This window comes from Cheilinus undulatus, linkage group 11 (genome assembly GCF_018320785.1).
Source record: "Cheilinus undulatus linkage group 11, ASM1832078v1, whole genome shotgun sequence".
NCBI classification, from domain to species: Eukaryota; Metazoa; Chordata; class Actinopteri; order Labriformes; family Labridae; genus Cheilinus; species Cheilinus undulatus.
Genome location: NC_054875.1, coordinates 44,040,859 through 44,061,536, shown reverse-complemented (window position 1 = coordinate 44,061,536; position 20,678 = coordinate 44,040,859). Strand labels below are relative to the sequence as shown.

Below are 20,678 nucleotides of genomic sequence, written 5' to 3'. Positions count from 1 at the left end.
GGTTTTTGCCCTGCTGAAGGAGGAGATTGGCGAGCAAGTCATTGCCTTCCACTGCATGGCTCACAGGTACTATGCTGTGTTTAAAAATACATCTGTTAAAATGAGCTTTAAACATAAATTAAGAGTAATTTAATACTTTTCTTGTTTACTCATCCTGCCATAACATTATTACTGTCACTTTTGCCCCCCTCCCAGTATATTCAGTCAAACAACGAAGCTCTGTATTACATTCATACTGAATTTTTATGAATTAGCCTGGTTTTTATACTGTCTCATTTATAGGTTGGAGTTAGCTATGCTGAATGTCCAGAGGAAGGAGCCCATGGTTGCAAAAGTGTTTGACCTCCTCTGTCTTATCTGGAATACCAATCGTTACAGCCCAAAATCACAGAGGGAGCTGCAGGAAGTAGGCAAAATGCTGGGGTTGAACATTAGCAACCCTTCCAGTGTCAAAGGTATTACCCACAACCACCTAGGTTTCAGTATTTTCTTCAGTATCTTGAAGTGTTTTGTGCTGTACAAATAAAATATGATTGTTCCAGGGACACAGTGGGTTCCACATGTTGAGCGAAATCCCCAGCCCAGCATGCTGCAGCACTGCAGCACATGAGCCACTTGGCTGCAATCTCTCCCTCTGCTGACATTAAAGGAAGGGCACAAAAGGTAATGTATCTTAGAAGAGATGTTGGCATCTACTAAATTTTATCCTGGTTGTTTAAAGACACTAAATTTATTGCAATCTCTGAAATTATTTTGTAGATCGAGTGTGAGATGGAGTTAGCACAGTTCTGCGCCTTCAGCCACTTTATGGCTGATGTCTTTGCCGAGTTAGGGAGTCTTAGCCGAACCCTGCAGGCAAATGACCTGACCTGATCCTTCTGAAGGCTAAGCTTAAGAGGACAGTGGTAGGGCTGGAAAGGATGAAGTTGAGGCCTAAGCCAGGAATGATGTTAGAGAAGTTTCTGAGCATGCAGACTGAGGGAGAGAGCATTACGTTTCAGGTGTAATGGGAAATTTTGAAGTTAATTTGCAGAGCATGGAGCTGAAAGGGCAAGTCCCTTTGACAGGTGCTAGTCCACATGTATCAGCAGCTGTTGACATTGCTGTAAAAGAGATGAGTTCAGGCTTCAGCTGTGTGCTGATTGATTCAGGAGAAAGTATAGTCAACTGTGTCCAAATATTCAACCATGACACATGGCCAGAGGGTTTAGGGGACCTGCTGGACTATGGCAGGGCAGAGGTTCAGTGTCTTCTCCAGCATTTTGGGGAAATTCTCAGACAGTGAGTGAAACAGCAATTTAGAAAATTGACATTTGAGCATGGATTTGAATAGAGGTTCAAACAAAACACATGCTTCGTGTGTGTGTGTGTTTTTTTTTTAATCACATCTACATGTTCAGTTTGTCTACATGTTTCCATTTCTCATTCCCTCCCCTTATCGATCTCCCTCTTATCTATGTTGACAAAGTGGTGGACGCCAGCTTGACCAAGTGCAACAGGAATGGCAGCAGATGAAGGCCCTTGTCAGGACCACCTTGGCAGATAAGTGTTATTTAGGACTGTGGCAGACACACTCAAGGTAAATGGACAATATTAAACATTCTTGAGAATTTACAAACCACTCCCAACGTTATATGTAAACCCCGTGAATAAAGGGGCTGTTGTTACGGTGAAACTGAGGAGTTTTAACTCAGAAAACTGTTTTTGTTTGGGTCTGTGTGTGCTGCGTTTAGCATTAGCATCTTAGCTAAACTTTAGCTCCACCATCTCAACAGTCAGGATTTATGAGCTGCAGTAGTTCTTAATTGCCTTTCTCCAAAGCCTACAGACAGGCAGACATTTCAAAAGTTATCCTTCCTCCATTTATAAAGTCCACCTGACTTTTTCCTGATAACCTTTCAGCGTTGTGGGATAAACAGGCTTCTGCAGGCTAATGATGCATTTAAAGCCCCGCTATGTTATTTCTAGCAGACGCTTATAGCCTTACCTGAACTACAAAACTTAGTTTCAAGTCACGTAGAGAAGCTCCTCATTACAGCTAAACATATTAGCTTCACCACGGATATATAAACTTAAAGTGTTTGTCCTGTTAGCACGTTGAACCTCAATGCCTCAGTGGATAGATGAGGATTTCACTCTTAAAAAGCCTGTCCTGCACTCACAGGAGTGCTCACTCAGCAGCCGCTGTTGCAGCCGCTTTTGATAACGTGTTTTGCATATGAAAAATAGAGAAAAAGAACGTGCATGTCACGCTAGGGGACGGTGTGCGAAACATGGCAAAAGCAATGACGGACTTCTGTGTGCCAAGTCTCCCATGGAAAGTGCTCTGGCTGTACACGAAGGAGCTCTTCTCCAGCATTGAAGATGTGGGTTGACACTGTGTTGTTACAGAGCTGTTCACAGTGAAATGCCCATTAAACTTGGATGCTTAGTCAGTTTTTACTGTTTAAAGTAGAATCAGGAGAATTACTTTAGTTGAAGTTTTATTTTGTTAATCTTGAATCTCAAAAGTTTAGAAACATATTGAAGCTCTGAACTATAGCTCAATTTTTTGCATTTAAGAATCCGTCTTTTGTTGTTGTTGTTATTTAAAGCACTTTGTCAGGAGTATCTCAGGGAGCCATCCTGAAAACTGGCTGAAAAATTAGGAGAATCATTCTAAATGTATAAGCTTTTTCTTTTTGCACTGTAGAGCTCAGTGTCAGCAGGTTATTTTGCTTTTGTTATTGCCCTCAAAGATGCAGATGACTTTGGCTGCACTGTTAAAAATACATGTAGCATGTAATGCACATGAAACCCAAAGACATTACTGTAAGTTTTTCATTAGTGTATGGCTGTATTTGAAAAAAAAAACAAAAACAATACATTCTTCATTTCTGATAAAAATCAAATGTTTTGTCAGTTTCTAAAGAAAATAGACCACCAATATTTAAATGGAATCAGTTTTTTTACAGTGGAAAAAAATGTAATTAGATATCTGTTAAATATCGGTCAAAATGAGTTTTAAAATATTAGCAAATCGGATACCCAATATCATGCATCTTTTTTGTAGTGTTTGATTGTTCACCCAGAAAGCTGCTGTTTGGCACTATTTACTGTGATCTTCAGCTTCAGTGTATCTGATTGGCTGTTTGGATCTGTATGCTCAGGCAGAGAAAACACCACTAAACTGAGTCCAAACCACTTATTTCAGCTGTTTCAGTGTTTTCACAAAGTAAACATATCTAGTCGATGTTATCTCATCAAGATATCAGCCTGTAGCAGCCAGAATAGAGCCAAAGTCTAAATCTACTTGGATGACTGACAGAGTGGTACCGTCACTGACTGAAGGCAACTCACTGACACACAAACAAGCCAAAGTGCACATACACACAATGCACTGAGGCAAATAGACATTCAATTGAGCCGGTATTTTTTTTTGGCCCACTTTTACCTTAAACTTGCTTAATTGCTCAGAGCTTTCTGATCGATGGGTATTGAGGTGGTTTGGCAGCGCCAGTGCTGAAAACAGACCTGCAGTGTATCCCCAACAAAGCGTGTTGAAGTGGCGCTTCAGAGATGCAATTTCTCATTACTAACATGCACAACCCAAGTTTATATTTATATCAACACTCACAGACATTTTTTATTTCATTTCTTTATGCCTTTATTTCTCAGAGCTATTTAAAATCCCACTAATACAGGGTCTTTTCAGTGCCCTACAGATACAGGCTTAGCTCAAAAATGATACTGGCGCCATCTAGTGGTTAATAGTTAAAATTGCAAGTCTGGGGGTCCCATCTAAAAGTGCATCACAGATAACTGCAGCAGCAGTGATACATGGTATTGCAAATTTGCAATTATAATGGGTTTAAATGGGTAAGTTTTATCCCCAAATGATATATAGGTGAATATTTTTCCTATACACAGTACCAAACAGGTCAATGGTACAATTTGGCTTGAAAAATTAAAAATGAGAAAAAATAGACATCTTTGTGCAGTTTCATGCCAATCGCGTCAACTGAACACAAATTAGGTCAAGAATTACAAAACAGAATGCAAGAAATGTGCCCAGGTATACCTAAGGGTTAAACAGGAAGTATTGAACGCAGGCTGTGATTCACTTTCTGCCTGAGGAGGAGGAGGAGACCAGCATTTTGACAGAATTAGAAATCATCCGCTGGGTTGGGGTTATGCTCTGAGAAAATGAATTACACAATTTGTCAGCGTATCAGCTTTGACTTCTCGGGCAAATTCCTCCCTCCAGTTTACATCTTGGTGTTCATCATCGGTGTAGCAGCCAATGGATGGGGATTGAAGTCTTTGCTGCACAACTGGAAGAAACTGGGTAACGTCAACATCTTTGTTCTCAACCTGGGACTGGCGGACTTTCTTTACCTGCTTACACTTCCATTTTTGATTGTGTACTTCTTAATGAAGAGTAAATGGATCTTTGGAGAAGTTTTCTGCAAGATTACAAGATTCTGCTTCAACCTGAATTTGTACGGCAGCATTGGATTCCTCACTTGTATCAGCATGTACAGATACCTGGCAATCGCCCACCTCGCTGAGAGTAAAGGGGAGATTAACAGTGAAGCTCTCAGTGTCAATCTCAGTCCTTGTTTGGTCCACGGTGAGTGTGCTCAGTCTTCCTGACATGTTTTACCCCCAAACATCCTGAAAACAAGACTCTGAAATGCTATGATACCACAACTGACGCCCACGTGGAGGATTACCAAAAATACAGCCTTGGATGGACACTCATTGGGTTTGGTATCCCGCCTCCTCATCACTCTGGGCTGCTATGGACACGTGATAGTCACTCTGTCGTGACAAACACCATAGACAAGGTCCTGAAACAGAGAAGTTTGATGTTGTTGTTCATCTTGATTCTTCTTTTCTGTTTGTTACATTCCCTATCACGCACTGAAGAACCTCAACCTTTGGAGAGTTCTGACCAAAGAGGACATGTCAAGGATGGTTCAATGGAGTCTACATCGTCAGATAAGTCGTGGTCTCGTGTCTCTCAACAGTGCTCTAAATCCTCTGGTTTACCTTAACGGACATGAGGACATCAGTGCTCAGCTCAGACGACTTCTCCAGCGAGTTCGTCAGATGTTCAGCCGTGTCTTCAACAAACTTCAGCATTGTTCCAGTGACACAAACCACACATGACATTTAAATCAAACATGTTAGTAATTCTATTGAAATATTTCTGTAAAATCAAGGCTTTGTATCTGTAAAAGTTGTAGATTTAGTTTCTAAAGTATAACTGTGACCAGGCAGCTATTCATCATAATTTCTTTTGTTGTGAGTGATCACATGTTGATGAAATATGATCATTATAATGCATCATCTGTTTCTTACACCTTTGTCTTGTCAGTCATGTTCTTTATACATGAAATCCTCTTGAAACTTTTAATGTTTCTGAAAAGATTCCATAAAAAAAGATAAATTCTCTCAAAAATTTTGCAAATGTTCTTGACTTATTGAGAGAAAGCAACTTTAGGGGCCTCCATGCTGTTCATTATTTCTAGTGTGATAAAAATCAACGCCCATGTTTTCTCAGGCCCACAAGTCGAAATGAGAGACACAAAATACCTTAAACGTAACATATTTGGTGTAATTCCACTCCTTTTGGTTCAGAAGGCATGAACGTCTTTCTTTTATTTTGTTGTCTCTTCTCGCTCACCTGCATCATTATTTTATTACAGTGCTGACAAATGAGTAGATGAAAATTGTCAGGTGAAATTTTCAAATTCTAGGACTTCAACGCTTTAAAAGACCCTCAAAAATAAGTCATTAGAAAATATTGTTAGGAGTAGAGGTCGGAGTTGTTGGTAAAATACAGTTTATCACAGTTGGGTAAAGTTTTATCATTTAATTTTAAGAACTTGATCGTGGTTAATGTTCAATATATCGCTCAATTTGAAACATAAAGTTGCCTTTGCAATTGTAAAAGTATTCTAAGTGCTATTGGCTGTTATCATTTTACCCTCCTGATAGTATTGATTCAGGCACTGTTTATGTACCGGTGCTGTTGTAAAAGTGTTGATGAAGCAGAAAAACCCCAGACAATACCCAACCCTAGCAAGGGCTCATTTGCAAATGAAGCACAAAATAATTAAACGCCAATACTAGCAAACACCAGTTTTACCGTCTAAAATGTCATCCTATTTACACGTGACTTTTAACCAAATTTGGCCATTAAAATAGACTACAGCCTGTCTCCCAGTATACATGCACATTTGGAGAATGATTTATAGATGGGAGCATACAGTGTCTGCTTCCACTGTTGTAGATGGCAGTATGCTCCTTTCAGCTTGTTGATAAGGGTTTTCTTTCAGCTGACCTTGCTGCCAGATTATCAAGCGTAAGGTGGTTGTATGTCTAAAAAACTTTACAGCTCTATAGATTTTGACCAACAGAAGTCAGAGTACTCTCTGATGCCTCTTTGAGTAGTCCGATGGGCATATTTTGACTTTTTAATGAAAAACTAAAACAGAGATTTGTGTTGACAGCTACATAGACATCAAGCCTACTTCATGCTTTAAAACACTGCCAGCATGCTCATCAGGTGTAAGACTGTATGCTTCTTTCAGATTAAGGCTGCTACATCAACTAGAGCAAAAAGTTAAACACAAGTACACATCTTGCAAGAAAATAGTGTGAAATTTATCTTTTATTTGCAATCATTTATAAAATGAACAAATAATTGATCCTTAGAAACATAAACCCATTCAGACCTGATGGTGATGGCGAGAGATCTCACATTGATTATTGGTAGTTTCATTGTTGATGTTTAAAAACAAAACCTTATACACTCTGTGCTTTGCTCTGACGTCAGAAACTTATGTAAATATATTTTTACAGAAATCCCAAGTCAATATAACGATAACAACTTGAACTTTTTAACTCAACCTTTTAGATTTTAATAGTTTATCTCATATTTCTAACAACTATGAAGAAATTTAATTGTTTTCATTTTTCCTTTTGTGCTGTTTGTTGATTTTAGAAAATGTTAAAATTCTGTAGAAAACCCTCAGGTTTTAAGAGGTTGTTTTCAATAATATGTAGGTTTTAGGGAGCTTTCTTTGGTGCTTTTAGGTCTAAATGGGTTAAAACCTGTCACCTTTATTTTTAAAATTCAGCTCCTGCTATTGCATCATACCAAAATAAAAACATAATTCACAATGAAAAAGAAGAAAATACAGCACTGGACAGAAAGAATACTGTTAGTTTAATGTCCAAAGATCATCAACTGGGTCCTGCAGAAAAGCTGATTTGCACAAATCAAAATATAATCTGGTAGAAAGAAAAGCTCTTATAGTTTCTTCTTTTTCATTCCCAGCACATTCAAATAATTAACCAGTTTCTCTAATGTGTTTGTTGTTCATTGCTTTCTGATTTATCTTTACGGTCTATTCTTTCTTAGACTTTAATGTGGACTTCTTTGACTTAAACAAACATCCAATAAAACATCTACAGGAAATACAGATGAATGTGCTGAGTAGCAAACCACAAACTGCAAAGAATGCCATCACATCCAGACTGTGGTAGACGTACCACGGCAGCTTGTAGGACTCAGTGCGTAGATGTGCTGCCCCCTTGTGCCTCATGACGTACTCTGTCCAGTAAATGGCACTGTCTAGTGGTTTTATTGGTTTGTCATGATGGAGCTGCGACAGTTTGACCATATTTTGTTTGTAAGGCTTTTCTGGGTCCAGAATGTTCTTCAGAGCATTTGTCAGAGACTCAACATCCATGGTTGTCACATCAACCATCTCTGCTCCTCCCCGGGCCTGCATGCGCAAAAGGTTATCAGACTGGTCGAAGATCAGAGGAATACCCAGGACTGGGACACCGTGGTAGATGGCTTCGTAAAGTCCATTGGTGCCTCCGTGTGTGATGAACAACTTGGTTTTAGGGTGACCAAGAAGATCGTTTTGAGGAAGCCATTTCATCAGCAGGGTGTTGTTTCCTAAAGTGGCAGGCCTTTTTCCAGTGTGTCTCCATATAACCTTCTGAGGGAGGTTGGCAAAAGCTGAGGCAATGATTTCAGATAACTCTGGGCCTATGTCGCCTAACAGGGTCCCAAGAGTCATGAGGACCACCCCGTGTTCACCAGAACTCTGCACAAACTCCTCTAAATCAGCTGGGAGAGGCTTTGAGGGCTTACCCTGGAACCCTCCGATGTAGACGATATTAGGCATCGTGGGACGAGGGAACTCAAATGTAAAGTCAGTCCTAAACAGCCAAATATCAGCACCTTGTATGAGGGAAAGAGGGGTAACACCTGGTTCAAAATATCGATCACACACAGCCTGGTAGGGTGGATTTGAGACGTGGTGCATGTAAACTAGCATGCCATGATAGACAACGTTACTGAGTCGCTGGAAAAAGTCCATCTTGTCTGTGGAGTGGCTGAACAACTGGGGAACATAGGAGAGAGGACAAGGAGCAATGGCATAGTGTCCATCTCCATCGAAAATACATTGAAAACCATGGGGAGATTGAGATAATGTGCCACCAGCACTCCACCTGGAAATACAGGGTCGGTCAGACAGACTTCATATCCAGTTTCCTTTAGCTCCTTGATTAGCGTCTTATTCTCAAAGATGCTGACAGCCACTTGGGCAGTACCTAAATGGTTTTCCCCAAGTAAGTCAAAAAGATTCTTATAGAATTCCAACAATGCCCAAAATGTTCCCCCTCTCCGACGGATGTCTAATGATCTCTGCAGGAAGGAGGACATGTGGCTTTGGCTCTCTATGTTTTGAATCTGTTCCTGGGGGATGGTGATGGACCTGTAATAGGGTGAAGATTCAGCAATGTACCAGCTGGTGGAGGAACGGATTACTGTGATTTCATGGCCCCGTGAATGAAGTGCCTCCACTAGGATTTTCATGTTGAGCCAGTGGCTACCATCTATGGGGTAGACTAAGATTTTGCCACCATCACAGCTGAAGGTCAGAGCCGCTGAAAACAGCAGGATGAACATCAGGGCTGGATTTGCCCCCATCACTGCAAAAGAGGAACAGAACCAAGTTGATTAATATTTTTTCCCATGCTATGCAATGCAAATGTGGCAGTTATTTAGTGTTTGTCTTCAAATCAGTCACAGTTTAGTCCTTTTCTAGTTTAGCTGATGAAAACTCAAATCTTTTTGGTATGGGTGCACGATATTATCAGCTTGTTATCTGTATCGGCAGATAATGGCCTTAAACAGCAATTAAAAGTATCGGCAGGTAAAAATTTCTAACGATATTTATAAATGATATTTTGGCTGTGATTATCAACATACACTGATTGTAAAGTTTTGTCATTTACTAATAAGCTTGTAAGGTTCAAGGCTTGACCAACAGATCTAGGTCTTTTTCTCTATTCGTCCTCAGTCTTTAAACTTTAGAGTGTGTTTTAAGTACTTAAGCCTGTTTCTTTGTTCAGCCTTAATCACTGAAATGTGTTCAACAGACTGAAGTTTAAGGTCTGATATACATATTTGAATGCAGGTGTCAATATCTGTATCCTCTAAAACTAATCTGTGAACGGCAGCATATTGGATATTGTCCAAAAACCCTGCATCATCCCTACATCCTACTTTTTGGTCCTATCATAGTCAATAAGAACTAATTATACTTTATTTATTTTCTAGTCAAAGTGCTTTCTCTCTTCTAACTGCATTAATAAGATCATTCAAATTTTTGAAGTTATTGTAGATGTAAAATGCTCATTCATAAACTTGAAATTGTTATTTTGAATTTGAAATCAAATGAAGCCTAGCATTAGTTCATGCAGGACACAGCAGTCATACACCCAACCATGATTAGATGATGGCCAGCTAATCCTAAATATTGCCTCCCAGCTCCCACAACCAATTACACCCCTTTCTCTAAACACAGCTGTGTATTTAAATATGACATACTTTCCACCGATCCCTGCTTGCATTAATGTTGATGTACCATGCTGCTGCTGCTGGAAATGCTTAACTTCCCCCACCCCAGCCTCCTCCTTTATAGCATAAAACTTATAAAACCATCATATTTAGATTTATGCTGCTATGGATTTATTGCTTTTGAGCTAGTTTTATTTCATTCAGTGTGCATTGTCATAAATGTATTTATTCATATGGAGGTTTCTAGCTATGTGCTCCCTGGAAAACTTTTGGAAGAAGGTTGCAGCATTATTACTAATTTAAATGTAATGTATTTAGCCTATTTATTTTAATATAATTTAATAAAAAATAAATAAATGAATAAATTCTGTCATTTATTCACTTTTATTACTGTATTACCGAAAACGTACCGAACCGTGACTCATGACTCCAAACCGAGGTATGTACCAAACTGAAATTTTTCCATACTGTTACACCCCTGCTACTAAGGATTTATTGCTTTTGAACTAATTTATTTCATTCAGTGTGCATTGTCATAAATGTATTTATCCATATGGAGATTTCGAGCTATGTGCTCTCTGGAAAGTCAAAACATGCTGCTTGACTAACCCAGGGAGCATCTTATGAGTAGAGCCTTCTCTGCCATGTAAAACTGTAGTAGAACCATTTTGCAATAAAATGGTTAAATGTTTGATGAGAGTGTTCCTGACTGAACTGATGAATATAATAGACATTTGCGCAGTTAGCAGGCTAAATTGTTCAATACGGACACCTTTGTACTCGGCACCAGAATTACAAGTCTGTTAAACATACTATTAACATTTCTTAAATCGATTTATGCCCATAATCCAGGTCAAATGCTCCATCTAAACTGTAAAGCAGTTGTCTGTCACTTGTAGCCACTGTAAATGTTCTGCACATCACTGCCTTGCTGCCATGTTGCCATTAAATCTGATACAAACAACCACTGTTGCTTTATCATCAGTGCATCTTGTTGGAACAGCATGGTTCAACACCAGTTTGATCTAGCACATAGGAATAAAGTTGTCCAGAGGCTGTGTCAGCTTATATAACCAAAGCAGCACAGGAATGTGGACTTTAACCTGCAAAAAAGTTCGATGGCCGGCAGTGCTAGCAGTGCTAACATTAGCCACATTCTGCAAACCAACTTCTCACTGTTCAAGGGTCCAGTACTCAGACGCTTCTGGGTTGCTATGTGCTAATTCTCGTGTCAACAGACTTTGTTCTTAATTGTACATTTTGCAACATTTTTTGATCATGCTATTTTATTTTTGCCACTTTAAGAACATTTAATACAACATAATAAATGCATAACAATCCCAGAGTTTGGTACTCAGTCTAATGTTTCACACATTAGTTCATTTTCTTTCTTCATATGTTTTCTTCTGCCTGGTGTATTATAACCACACCTTTTCCTGGTATTTAGAGCACAATCACACAGCAGAATGAGCAGCATTGTGCATTGCAGGCAGCAGATCGACTGACATTTAAGATGAAAATCCTTGGACAAACATGCCAAGTCTTGCATGTTCTTAATTGTACATTTTGCAACATTTTTTGATCACGCTATTTTACTTTTGCCACTTTAAGAACATTTCTTTTGACATAATAAATGCATAACAATCCCAGAGTTTGGTAATCAGTCTAAAGTTTCATCTGTATCATTATCAGTCCTGAAATACTGAAATTGGTCGACCCTAGTTTCTATGTTTATATGCGTCTTTTTGTTTGGTTAAGCTTCTTCTTTTGCCACCAAGTAAACAGCAAAACATCCAAAGCTGTAATAGATCTATTTTAGTTTACACCATCACCTGGGAGCAAAAGTTGCAGAATAGAAAGTTCTACTATTGTGTAAGATTCTGGCAAACAGCCAGGAGTTTGGGTTTGTTAGAATGTGTTTAAAACCTGACTTGCTTGTCAACATGTCTGATCAAGTTCATGCTAATGTTTCAGTTCATCATCAGTCCACTGTCTCCTTTCAAAAGTATTTTTTAACACCACTGTAAGTATGTGTTTATTTTGTAGTATTTTGTTGTTTACCCCACATCTATCCATCTGATCCATATGCTCTTTGTATACTGTCTGTTTATTTCATGAAGTTTTTTTTCTCCCCAAGTACTGTGAATGTTCAGTTTACCAAGTCCTTGCACTCTTAACCCACAAAACCAATCACACATTAGTTCATTTTCTTTCTTCACAACATGTTTTCTTCTGCCTGGTGTATTATAACCACACCTTTTTCCTGTGATTTAGGGCGCAATCACACAGCAGAAAGAAACACAGCTGACAGGATGTAGCAAAATCACAGAGTTATACATTACAGGCAGCAGATCAACTGACATTTAAGATAAAAATCCTCGGACAAACATGCCAAGACTAATAAAACAGAAAGCACTCTGTTGGTCTGTTCACTTACTTGTGCTGAAAAACTTCTGAACACTGTTAAAGAAGAAACAGCAAAAAGCTCCAAATATAAGCAGTGATGCACCGTTTGTTGGTAAAGCAGCTCTCACCTCAGACTGTCTTCTCCCTCAGGCTAAAAAGAACCCAGTGCCCAGCGTTATCAAATTCAGGTGAATGTATAATCCTGCATGATCCTAAATGAACTCCCCTATCCTGTTTGTGATCAAGGGCAAGCAGGGGCCGCCTCCTAAACCTCTCCCCCCAGTTTTTTTTTCTGTTACAGTCTTGTAACTCTGCCCAAACATTATCTGAATAGTATTTCATGAAACTTGGGATGTTCTGATACTATTTTTTCCTTCCCAATATGATTCTGATACCAAGGTGTTGGGTATCAGCCGATACCGAGTATTGATCCGATCCAAGACCTTTATTTGACACAGAACATGGCTCAACAAATAGAATCATAATGTACAGCATCTTTGTGACCCAAAAGTTGTTTTTCTGCGGGTTTTTGAGTTTTACTGCTAAATATTAAAATAACAATAATAGAGGTACTGCATCACAGGCTCTCTTTCTCTCTCTCTATTATGCTCTATTCGGGCAGCATGACATGATTATGGAACAGCCTGCTATTGCCTGACAGACCCTCACAAAGGGCAAATAATATGGCGGTTAGCATTTGAGTTAGCATTCAAGCTAGCAGTAATTAATGATTGTGATTAGATTAAAATGGATAAAAAGAGGTTTAATATCAGGTTTACTAGTGTGGATTTAATCATTAAAGTCCCCAAAAGTCACACAAGTTCCAGGCTCGCTGAAAATGCTACTGCAAGGGATTCAAAGGCATCAATAGCATCAACAGGAAGGCATAACGGCTAGCTGCAAGAGGACAAACAAGAAAGGGGCAGTGATTTATGGTTCAAAAGTTTTTTATCTTTTGATAAACTGCTGCTTCTTGTCATGTGCGACAGAACTGGTCTGGAAGGCATTTTAATGACTACATTTAGAGAAAACCTGTCAGCCACCATCCTTTGCTGCTGCAGTGGGTCCTTTGCTTCTTCTTCGCTGCTCTGAAAGCGGTATCCCATGCAGAGCTTTCTGGCAACAAAGAAAAACAGATTTTCGGTTTATAGTGGTAACATTTAGCATGACAATATGAAGCAAAATATAAAGCTAAACCATTGATATCAGGTCGGTGCATAAACTTGTGTACTCACCGATACCAATTCCTGCATTTCACGCAGTATCGGACTTACTTCTAATATTAGTATTGGAATCAAAACAACCCTACATCAAACCCCTAGTAACCAAAAATCACACTGCAGTGCCAGTTAGGTAAGGACTGATGCCTAATGAAGTGTCCGATTATCAGGGATCAATGGATGACGTGGAGGCCTGAAAGAGGATGGTTGCCTCTGCAATGTCCATTAATCCCTGATAATTGGACACTTCTTGAAGCACTAACCTGCTTATAACATGGTCACGTGCCGATGACAAAAATGAGTAAAACCTCTTATTTAGTGTTTCATGCATTTCGCGATCAAATAGAAAGTTTTAAAATGGCGAAATTTCATTTCCCTTGCAATGCCTGCACGCTTGACTGATGAATGGAATAGCTATTACATCCCATAACATCCGTAGAGAATGTAAACATAGTTCAGTACTCCAGTAAACGGGATAGGCCATAGATATGAAATAGCAACGAGAAACAAACTAGTCCGCTCAACTGACTGAACCCTTAAGCTCAGCAGGGGCCGAGAGCCCCAGCTGGTTGTCCACCTGGGCACAGCGTTATTCCCGCCTTCCCGATTTAAAGTGCTACTCTGTGCAGCAGCTGGACCTAAGCTCTGTCTGAGTTATGTCTGGCAGCAGTCGTAACTTAAAAAAAGTCAGACTTAACCAGTGGACTGTATTCTCTGACAGACACTTTTCAGAATGTTGCTAACGTATGTGTGCAATGTAGACACACACGTTAGCAACAATTTTTGATATTTAGACTACAGAAATTTCTCAGTATTGGCTGCCTGTGTTTGTTGTTGTGATATTAAAGAGGTATCAATACATTTTTTACTAATAATACAAATGTCCCTGAATTTAAAAGATGATTAAATTGTCATTCCTATTTCAACCAAACTTATCAGATAGGTTGTCCTTACTATGAACAACCTTTTAAAAGCATTAGGCTTGGTTTTGATTTTTTTTTAATCCATGCCAACATAAACTATGTTGCTAAATAATATTTTCTCATCCTTTTCTTCATTAAGATTAAGAAAATATTTGTCACTATATCTTAAAAGTTAATGTGTTGCACAGCCCACCAAATGAGTAGTGTTTTTTTCTTTTTTTTTTTTTTTTACAAAAGTTTATCTATGTAATATCAGGAAGTGGAAAATATTCCTCAATATTTGAAATTGTACAATGCTGTTATGAAACCTTACCTTGTCAGTGAGAACCGAGCTGATCTGTGGACTCTGTAAATTGATGAGTTTTGAATCTGCAGTACTTTAACCGACATGACTAAGCAGCTTCACTCCAGCCAATGGTTAACATCTTCCCGTTAAAATTTCCCCACGCAGTAACAGACCGGTCCAGCTCAGTTCTCTTCCCCCATTAGGATACAAAGGATATCCTCAGTATTGATATATTAAAATAACTAGTCTTGTGATGCCAAAGTAAACTCAAACGGGATGAGATACTGTACCAGATTTGATCTGTGGTATTTGAACCTAGAAGACCTGCACACTCCCAGCTCTAAAACAAATATTACTTAAACATCTGGTTGGTTGTTGTTGTTGAAGTTGTGCAGAAGATAGAATTATAAGGCGTTATTTAAAATGATTTTGCCTAGTCTGTGGTGTGAGTGAGATTTGCTGCCTCTTAAGTGTTTTCTGTGTGTGCACAGAAAGCAGAAGTGATGAAGAATCTGAAGATGTAGAAAATAATTACAAAGGTTAGCGATGCATTCTTATATAAACCATAAATCCAACCATAAATAAGAAAGAGTTACTTATTGCTCTACCTTATTAATTTAGATCTGTAAGATCATTATTTTTAAAATGTATTTCAGCAAATTTTACGTATTACAAATAAACATTATTCTACTACAAAATGTAATTTATTCACAAATTGTATTTTTAATCCACATATACTGTACATTTATGTCCAGTCATGAGCATAAGTTTTAACACACCAGCCCTGTCTGACACGCATTAAAATGGTTGCCCACATTATTTTCTATGAGCAAACCCACACCAGTGGTGGCCAGACACCGGTGGCCTACATCCACAGCTGGTGGAGTGTTTCCCCAAGAGAACAGCTGTTTTGTCAATCTCAGCAGCTCTGAGGAAGTTTGAGGGCACAGAAAACATTTTTTTAGCGCCATCTTTTTCTTTTTAAATGCCAGTCCGGCACTGGTATGTTTTAGGCTTACATGTGTTACAATCCAAGTTACAAAGTCACTTTAGCCAACCGTGTGTTGGCATCAGAGTACGATTAATCAGTATAAATCTTTTAATTCCACTTTATAACAAGAGTCATTAATTATTCAAAACTAATCAAAAATTGTTGGCAGCACTAAGACATAGACATCCAGAGCATGACCTGGGTTGTGTCAATTCTCCTTCCTGTCCTTTGGTGCCCTAAGGTGAATTACTTGCTATATCTACCCTTTACTTCAGCCTTAATTTTGGCACAAACATGCCTTCTGCACATTACTGTATATAAATAAAGTCATATTTATTAATTAATTAATTAATAAAAAAGAGAATCACTACATACAATATTTATTTAAAATATTTACTGATTAGTTCATTTTTAAGCTGTAAACACTGGCGATAGTCAAACATCTTTTTCATTCCTGTATCTCTGAAAATCATCTGTTTGTAATGCTTTTTGAACTGGTCTGTGGTTCGAAATTCCTTTAGGTGCACATTCAGAATATCAAATAGTTTCACCTCCCAAACAGAAATACAAACCCTTTTCATGTTTGCACAGTCACAGTTTGAAGTTACATTTCCCCTTTGAATTATAAACACCTTCCCTTCAATTGAACATTTTTTGAATATTTTTGGTAGATTTTTTTTGTCTTTGAATAGTATTTGTGAAATCTGAAATGCCACAATATCTGTAAATTTATGTTATTTTTAATCTTTAGAAGAGTGACTCTGTGTGATCCCTATACCCCGCCTTCTGTTATAGAGTAAGTTGTGGATGATTTGTACTTCAGTAATTCTTGCCGATCATCTTCTTGCTTTGTTTTTAAAATTCATCTGCTGCCATTTTAGCATACAAAATCATAATTCACAATTAAAAAGAGGACACAACTGCATTGAGTTGAGAAAATACTGTTATTGTAATGAAGAAACACCGTCAAATTATTCTTGCAGTAAAGTTAAATTGCACATAAACACAATTTGGTATAAAGGAAAGCTCTTCTAGTTCTGCCATTTCTAAATGATTTTTTTTTTCCAGCACATTCCCACTCCATCAATTTAGATGATCTGTTCATTGTTCAGTGCTTTCTAGTTGATCTCAACAGTCTCTAACTTGATTTATCTACATGTTAACTAATCTTTCTTAGACTTTAATGTGGACTTCTTTGACTTGAACAAACATCCAATAAGACATTTACAGGAAATACAAATGAATGTGACAATTAGCAAACCACAAACTACAAAGAATGCCATCACATCCAGACTGTGGTAGACGTACCACGGCAGCTTGTAGGAGTCAGTGCGTAGATGTGCTGCCCCCTTGTGCCTCATGACGTACTCTGTCCAGTAAACGGCACTGTCTAGTGGTTTTATTGGTTTGTCGCGATGGAGCTGCGACAGTTTGAGCATGTTCTGTTTGTAAGGCTTTTCTGGGTCCAGAATATTCTTCAGAGCATTCGTCAGAGACTCAACATCCATGGATGTTGCTTCAACCATCTCACCCGCTCCCTTGGTCTCTATACGCAAAAGGTTATCGAACTGGTCGAAGATCAGAGGAATACCCAGGACTGGGACACCGTGGTAGATGGCTTCGTAAAGTCCATTGGTGCCTCCGTGTGTGATGAACAACTTGGTTTTAGGGTGACCAAGAAGATCGTTTTGAGGAAGCCATTTCATCAGCAGGGTGTTGTTTCCTAAAGTGGCAGGCCTTTTTCCAGTGTGTCTCCATATAACCTTCTGAGGGAGGTTGGCAAAAGCTGAGGCAATGATTTCAGATAACTCTGGGCCTATGTCACCTAACAGGGTCCCAAGAGTCATGAAGACCACCCCGTGTTCACCAGAACTCTGCACAAACTCCTCTAAATCAGCTGGGAGAGGCTTTGAGGGCTTAACCTGGAACCCGCCGATGTAGACGATATTAGGCATCGTGGGGCGAGGGAACTCAAATGTAAAGTCAATCCTCATCAGCCAAATATCACCATTCTGCATGAGGGAACGGGAGCTATGGCCTGGTCCAAAATAACGATCACACACAGCCTGGTAGGGTGGATTTGTGACGAAGTGGAACATGTAAACTAGCATGCCATGACGGACAATATTATTGAGTCGTTGGAAAAAGTTCATCTTGTCTGTGGAGTGGCTGAACAACTGGGGAACATAGGAAGGAGGAGAAGGAGCAGCAGTAAAGTGTGCATCTCCATCAAAAATCCAGCGTACATTGAAAACCATGGGGAGATTGAGATAATGTGCCACCAGCACTCCACCTGGAAATACAGGGTCCATCAGACAGACGTCATATCCTGTTTCATTCAGCTCCTTGATTAGCGTCTTATTCTCAAAGATGTTGACGACTTGTTGGGCAACACTTATCTGGTTATCTCCAATTAATTTAAAAATGTTCTTATAGAAATCCACAAATGCCCAAAATGTTCCCCCTCTCCGACGGATGTCTAATGATCTCTGCAGGAAGGAGGACATGTGGCTTTGGCTCTCTATGTTTTGAGTCTGTTCCTGGGGGATGGTGATGGACCTGTAATAGGGTGAAGATTCAGCAACGTACCAGCTGGTGGAGGAACGGATTACTGTGATTTCATGGCCCCGTGAATGAAGCGCCTCCACTAGGATTTTCATGTTGAGCCAGTGGCTACCATCTATGGGGTAGACTAAGATTTTGCCACCATCACAGCTGAAGGTCAGAGATGCAGAAAACAGCAGGATGAACATCAGGGCTGGATTTGTCTTCATCACTGCAAAAGAGAAACAGAAATTTGGCTTCAGTTCATGCAGTACCACAGATAATTCATCATCACATTTGTGAGTAGTCATCGGTTATTTGTTGCAGTGGAGTCATTTGGCGATTTTATAGGCAACTGACAATCCAATATGAAATATGTGCAAGAACATTGTTGAAAAAAAAGGACTAGAATAGTTTGTTTCGCAGTGTTTCCTACTCCCATTTTGATCTGGTGGCAGACTTTAGTACTGAAAGATACAGCTAATGCAAAAGGACCAAAAACGCCAGTAGCTTTGCAAAATTTCATATCAGTTATTGTTTGTTTATGCATTCAACTGACCATCAACCTGGCCAGCTATCTGTATCAGCATTTTATTTTACAAATCACCGATAAATGATTCAATTCAAATGTGCACAACTTTGGCTCCGCTAGGCAGTGTGTCTCTCTGTCTGGCGGGAGAGACATGCGGCCAAGGGCCACAGGCCAGATTTGAACCTGGGCCGCCTGCATACATGGGGTGTGCCTTAAACCACTCGACCATCGATGCGCCCCATAGCACCACTTTGTCCCCTTTGTTATTCTTTTGCCACTAAGTAAACAACAGAAAAGCTAAAACTGCTATAAATCTGGCTCCCCTATCCTCCCAGAAAAGAAATGCTCAATAGAAAGTGGGTAACCGTATCTGTCTTTAGTTATTATTTAGTTATTATTTGTGGTTAACAACCAGGACTTCTGTTTTCTTAGGATCTGTTTAAAGCCTGGCTGGCTCACTGTGCTTAATAACATTCCTGATAAAGGCCATGTGTGGTATTTTATACCCTGCAAATGCCTCGGGTCCTTTTCAAACCATTGTGTTCTTTCCAAAGTATTTCTCAATATCACTATAACCCATTTTTCTGGTTTGCCTTGTCTTTCCCACCTCTATCCATCCACTACATTTGCACTTTGTACACAGACCCAGTTCCTGTCATACGTTTCTTTTCTAGATACTGTCAATGTTCATCACCAGTTAACCAAGTCGGTGTCCTTGCACATTTAATCCATGAAAAGGTCCTGCATTAGTTCTGTTCTTCATTTGCATGTAGTCTTGACATAAAGACTGTGCAATGTGCACAAAACAACAACAATAAAAGATTAAAATCAGACTGAATCAGAAGGAGTAGGTGCAGTTTGAACATTTTAATGTCAAGAATTGAAAGTGTGGTCTCTCTGTTCTGAAAACTCTTCTGCTTAGGCAAATTGTAACGTCTCTATCCATGCTTGAGGGCACAACCACAGCAGAATGAAACACGGCAGACAGGGTGTAACAAAACTACAGTGTTATGCATTACAGGCAGCAGAGGGGCTGACATTTGAGCTAAAATCTTTTGATAAACATGCAAAGTCTTGCATAATCAAGCAAAAAGCACAATCTGTAGGTCTGTTTACTTACTGGTGTTGAAATACATCTGAACACTGTTAAGGAAGAAACAACATTATCCGTAAAGTAGTTTTTTTTTTTCTGAACTGTTCATTGGCAAAGCAGCTCGCTCCTCCTCACACTCTGTTGCTTTGCCTTCTGATTCAAAAGTATCCAGTGTCTGATGTTATCAAACAGCAGTTTGAATTCAGGTGAATGTATAACCCTACATGATCCCCAGTGAACTCCTCCAGTCTGCTGCCTGGAAATGTTTGCAAGCACAGGCCAGCCCCTGAAACCCTCCTCCCAGTCTTTTTTTCTGTTATTCTTGTAACTCCGCCCAAACATCATCTGGATATCATTTTATCAAACATCCGGAAACCAAAAGTTTCACAGATAATAACCCTTAGAGCTCACAGCTATTTTTTTCCTCCATCATGTCTCGTCAAGACTTTTTGTCTTAAAAAGCTTGTAAAACATCAACCCTGTGGTGCACAGTCTAGCTCTATACATCTTTTTTTTTCAGGACAACCTGGGCTTTAAGAATATATCTACTACAGTAATGTCACTTGAATTTTAAAGAAGTTACAGGACTCTAAAGACAAAAGAAAACAAATCAGAATTTGAAACTCACAGATTCTTATTGATAACAAACAGTTAAAAATAATGACTAAGCCTTTTCTTTGCACAGAATTGTTCTCCTATCTTTTGAGGACAAAACAGTGAAAAAAATAAACATTCTGTGACAAATGGTTTCCAAAATGTCTACATATATACAAAGAAAAGTCCATGCGCTTTTTTGCAGTTAGATTAAT

General features: G+C 39.1%; 2 protein-coding genes and 2 pseudogenes across 4 annotated transcripts in view; 2 read left to right on the top strand and 2 right to left on the bottom strand.

The window, feature by feature from the left end:
* Positions 1-5: 5 nt before the first annotated feature.
* Positions 6-20,678, top strand: part of LOC121517434 (6-phosphofructo-2-kinase/fructose-2,6-bisphosphatase 1-like) — a 45,809-nt gene continuing 25,136 nt past the window's right edge. For both annotated transcript variants that reach the window (XM_041799187.1, XM_041799184.1), the window contains exons 1-4: positions 6-66; positions 283-455; positions 543-663; positions 1,469-1,579. The gene's annotated coding sequence lies outside the window, so the exon portion shown is untranslated. The remainder of the gene's footprint in view (positions 67-282; positions 456-542; positions 664-1,468; positions 1,580-20,678) is intronic.
* LOC121517352 lies at positions 4,186-5,154 on the top strand (annotated as a pseudogene).
* Positions 6,569-12,501, bottom strand: LOC121517433 (annotated as a pseudogene).
* On the bottom strand, positions 13,273-20,113 carry LOC121517432 (UDP-glucuronosyltransferase 2B33-like). 2 transcript variants are annotated; one of them, XM_041799182.1, is made up of 3 exons: positions 19,897-20,113; positions 17,009-18,476; positions 13,273-13,396 (listed from the first exon to the last, which is right to left on the bottom strand). In XM_041799182.1, coding segments are annotated over exons 1-3 (1,485 nt in total). In that variant the 5' UTR covers positions 19,913-20,113; the 3' UTR covers positions 13,273-13,395. The 2 variants fall into 2 exon arrangements, with proteins under 2 accessions (XP_041655116.1, XP_041655115.1); XM_041799181.1 differs by lacking the exon at positions 13,273-13,396 and having other exon boundaries at positions 16,631-18,476.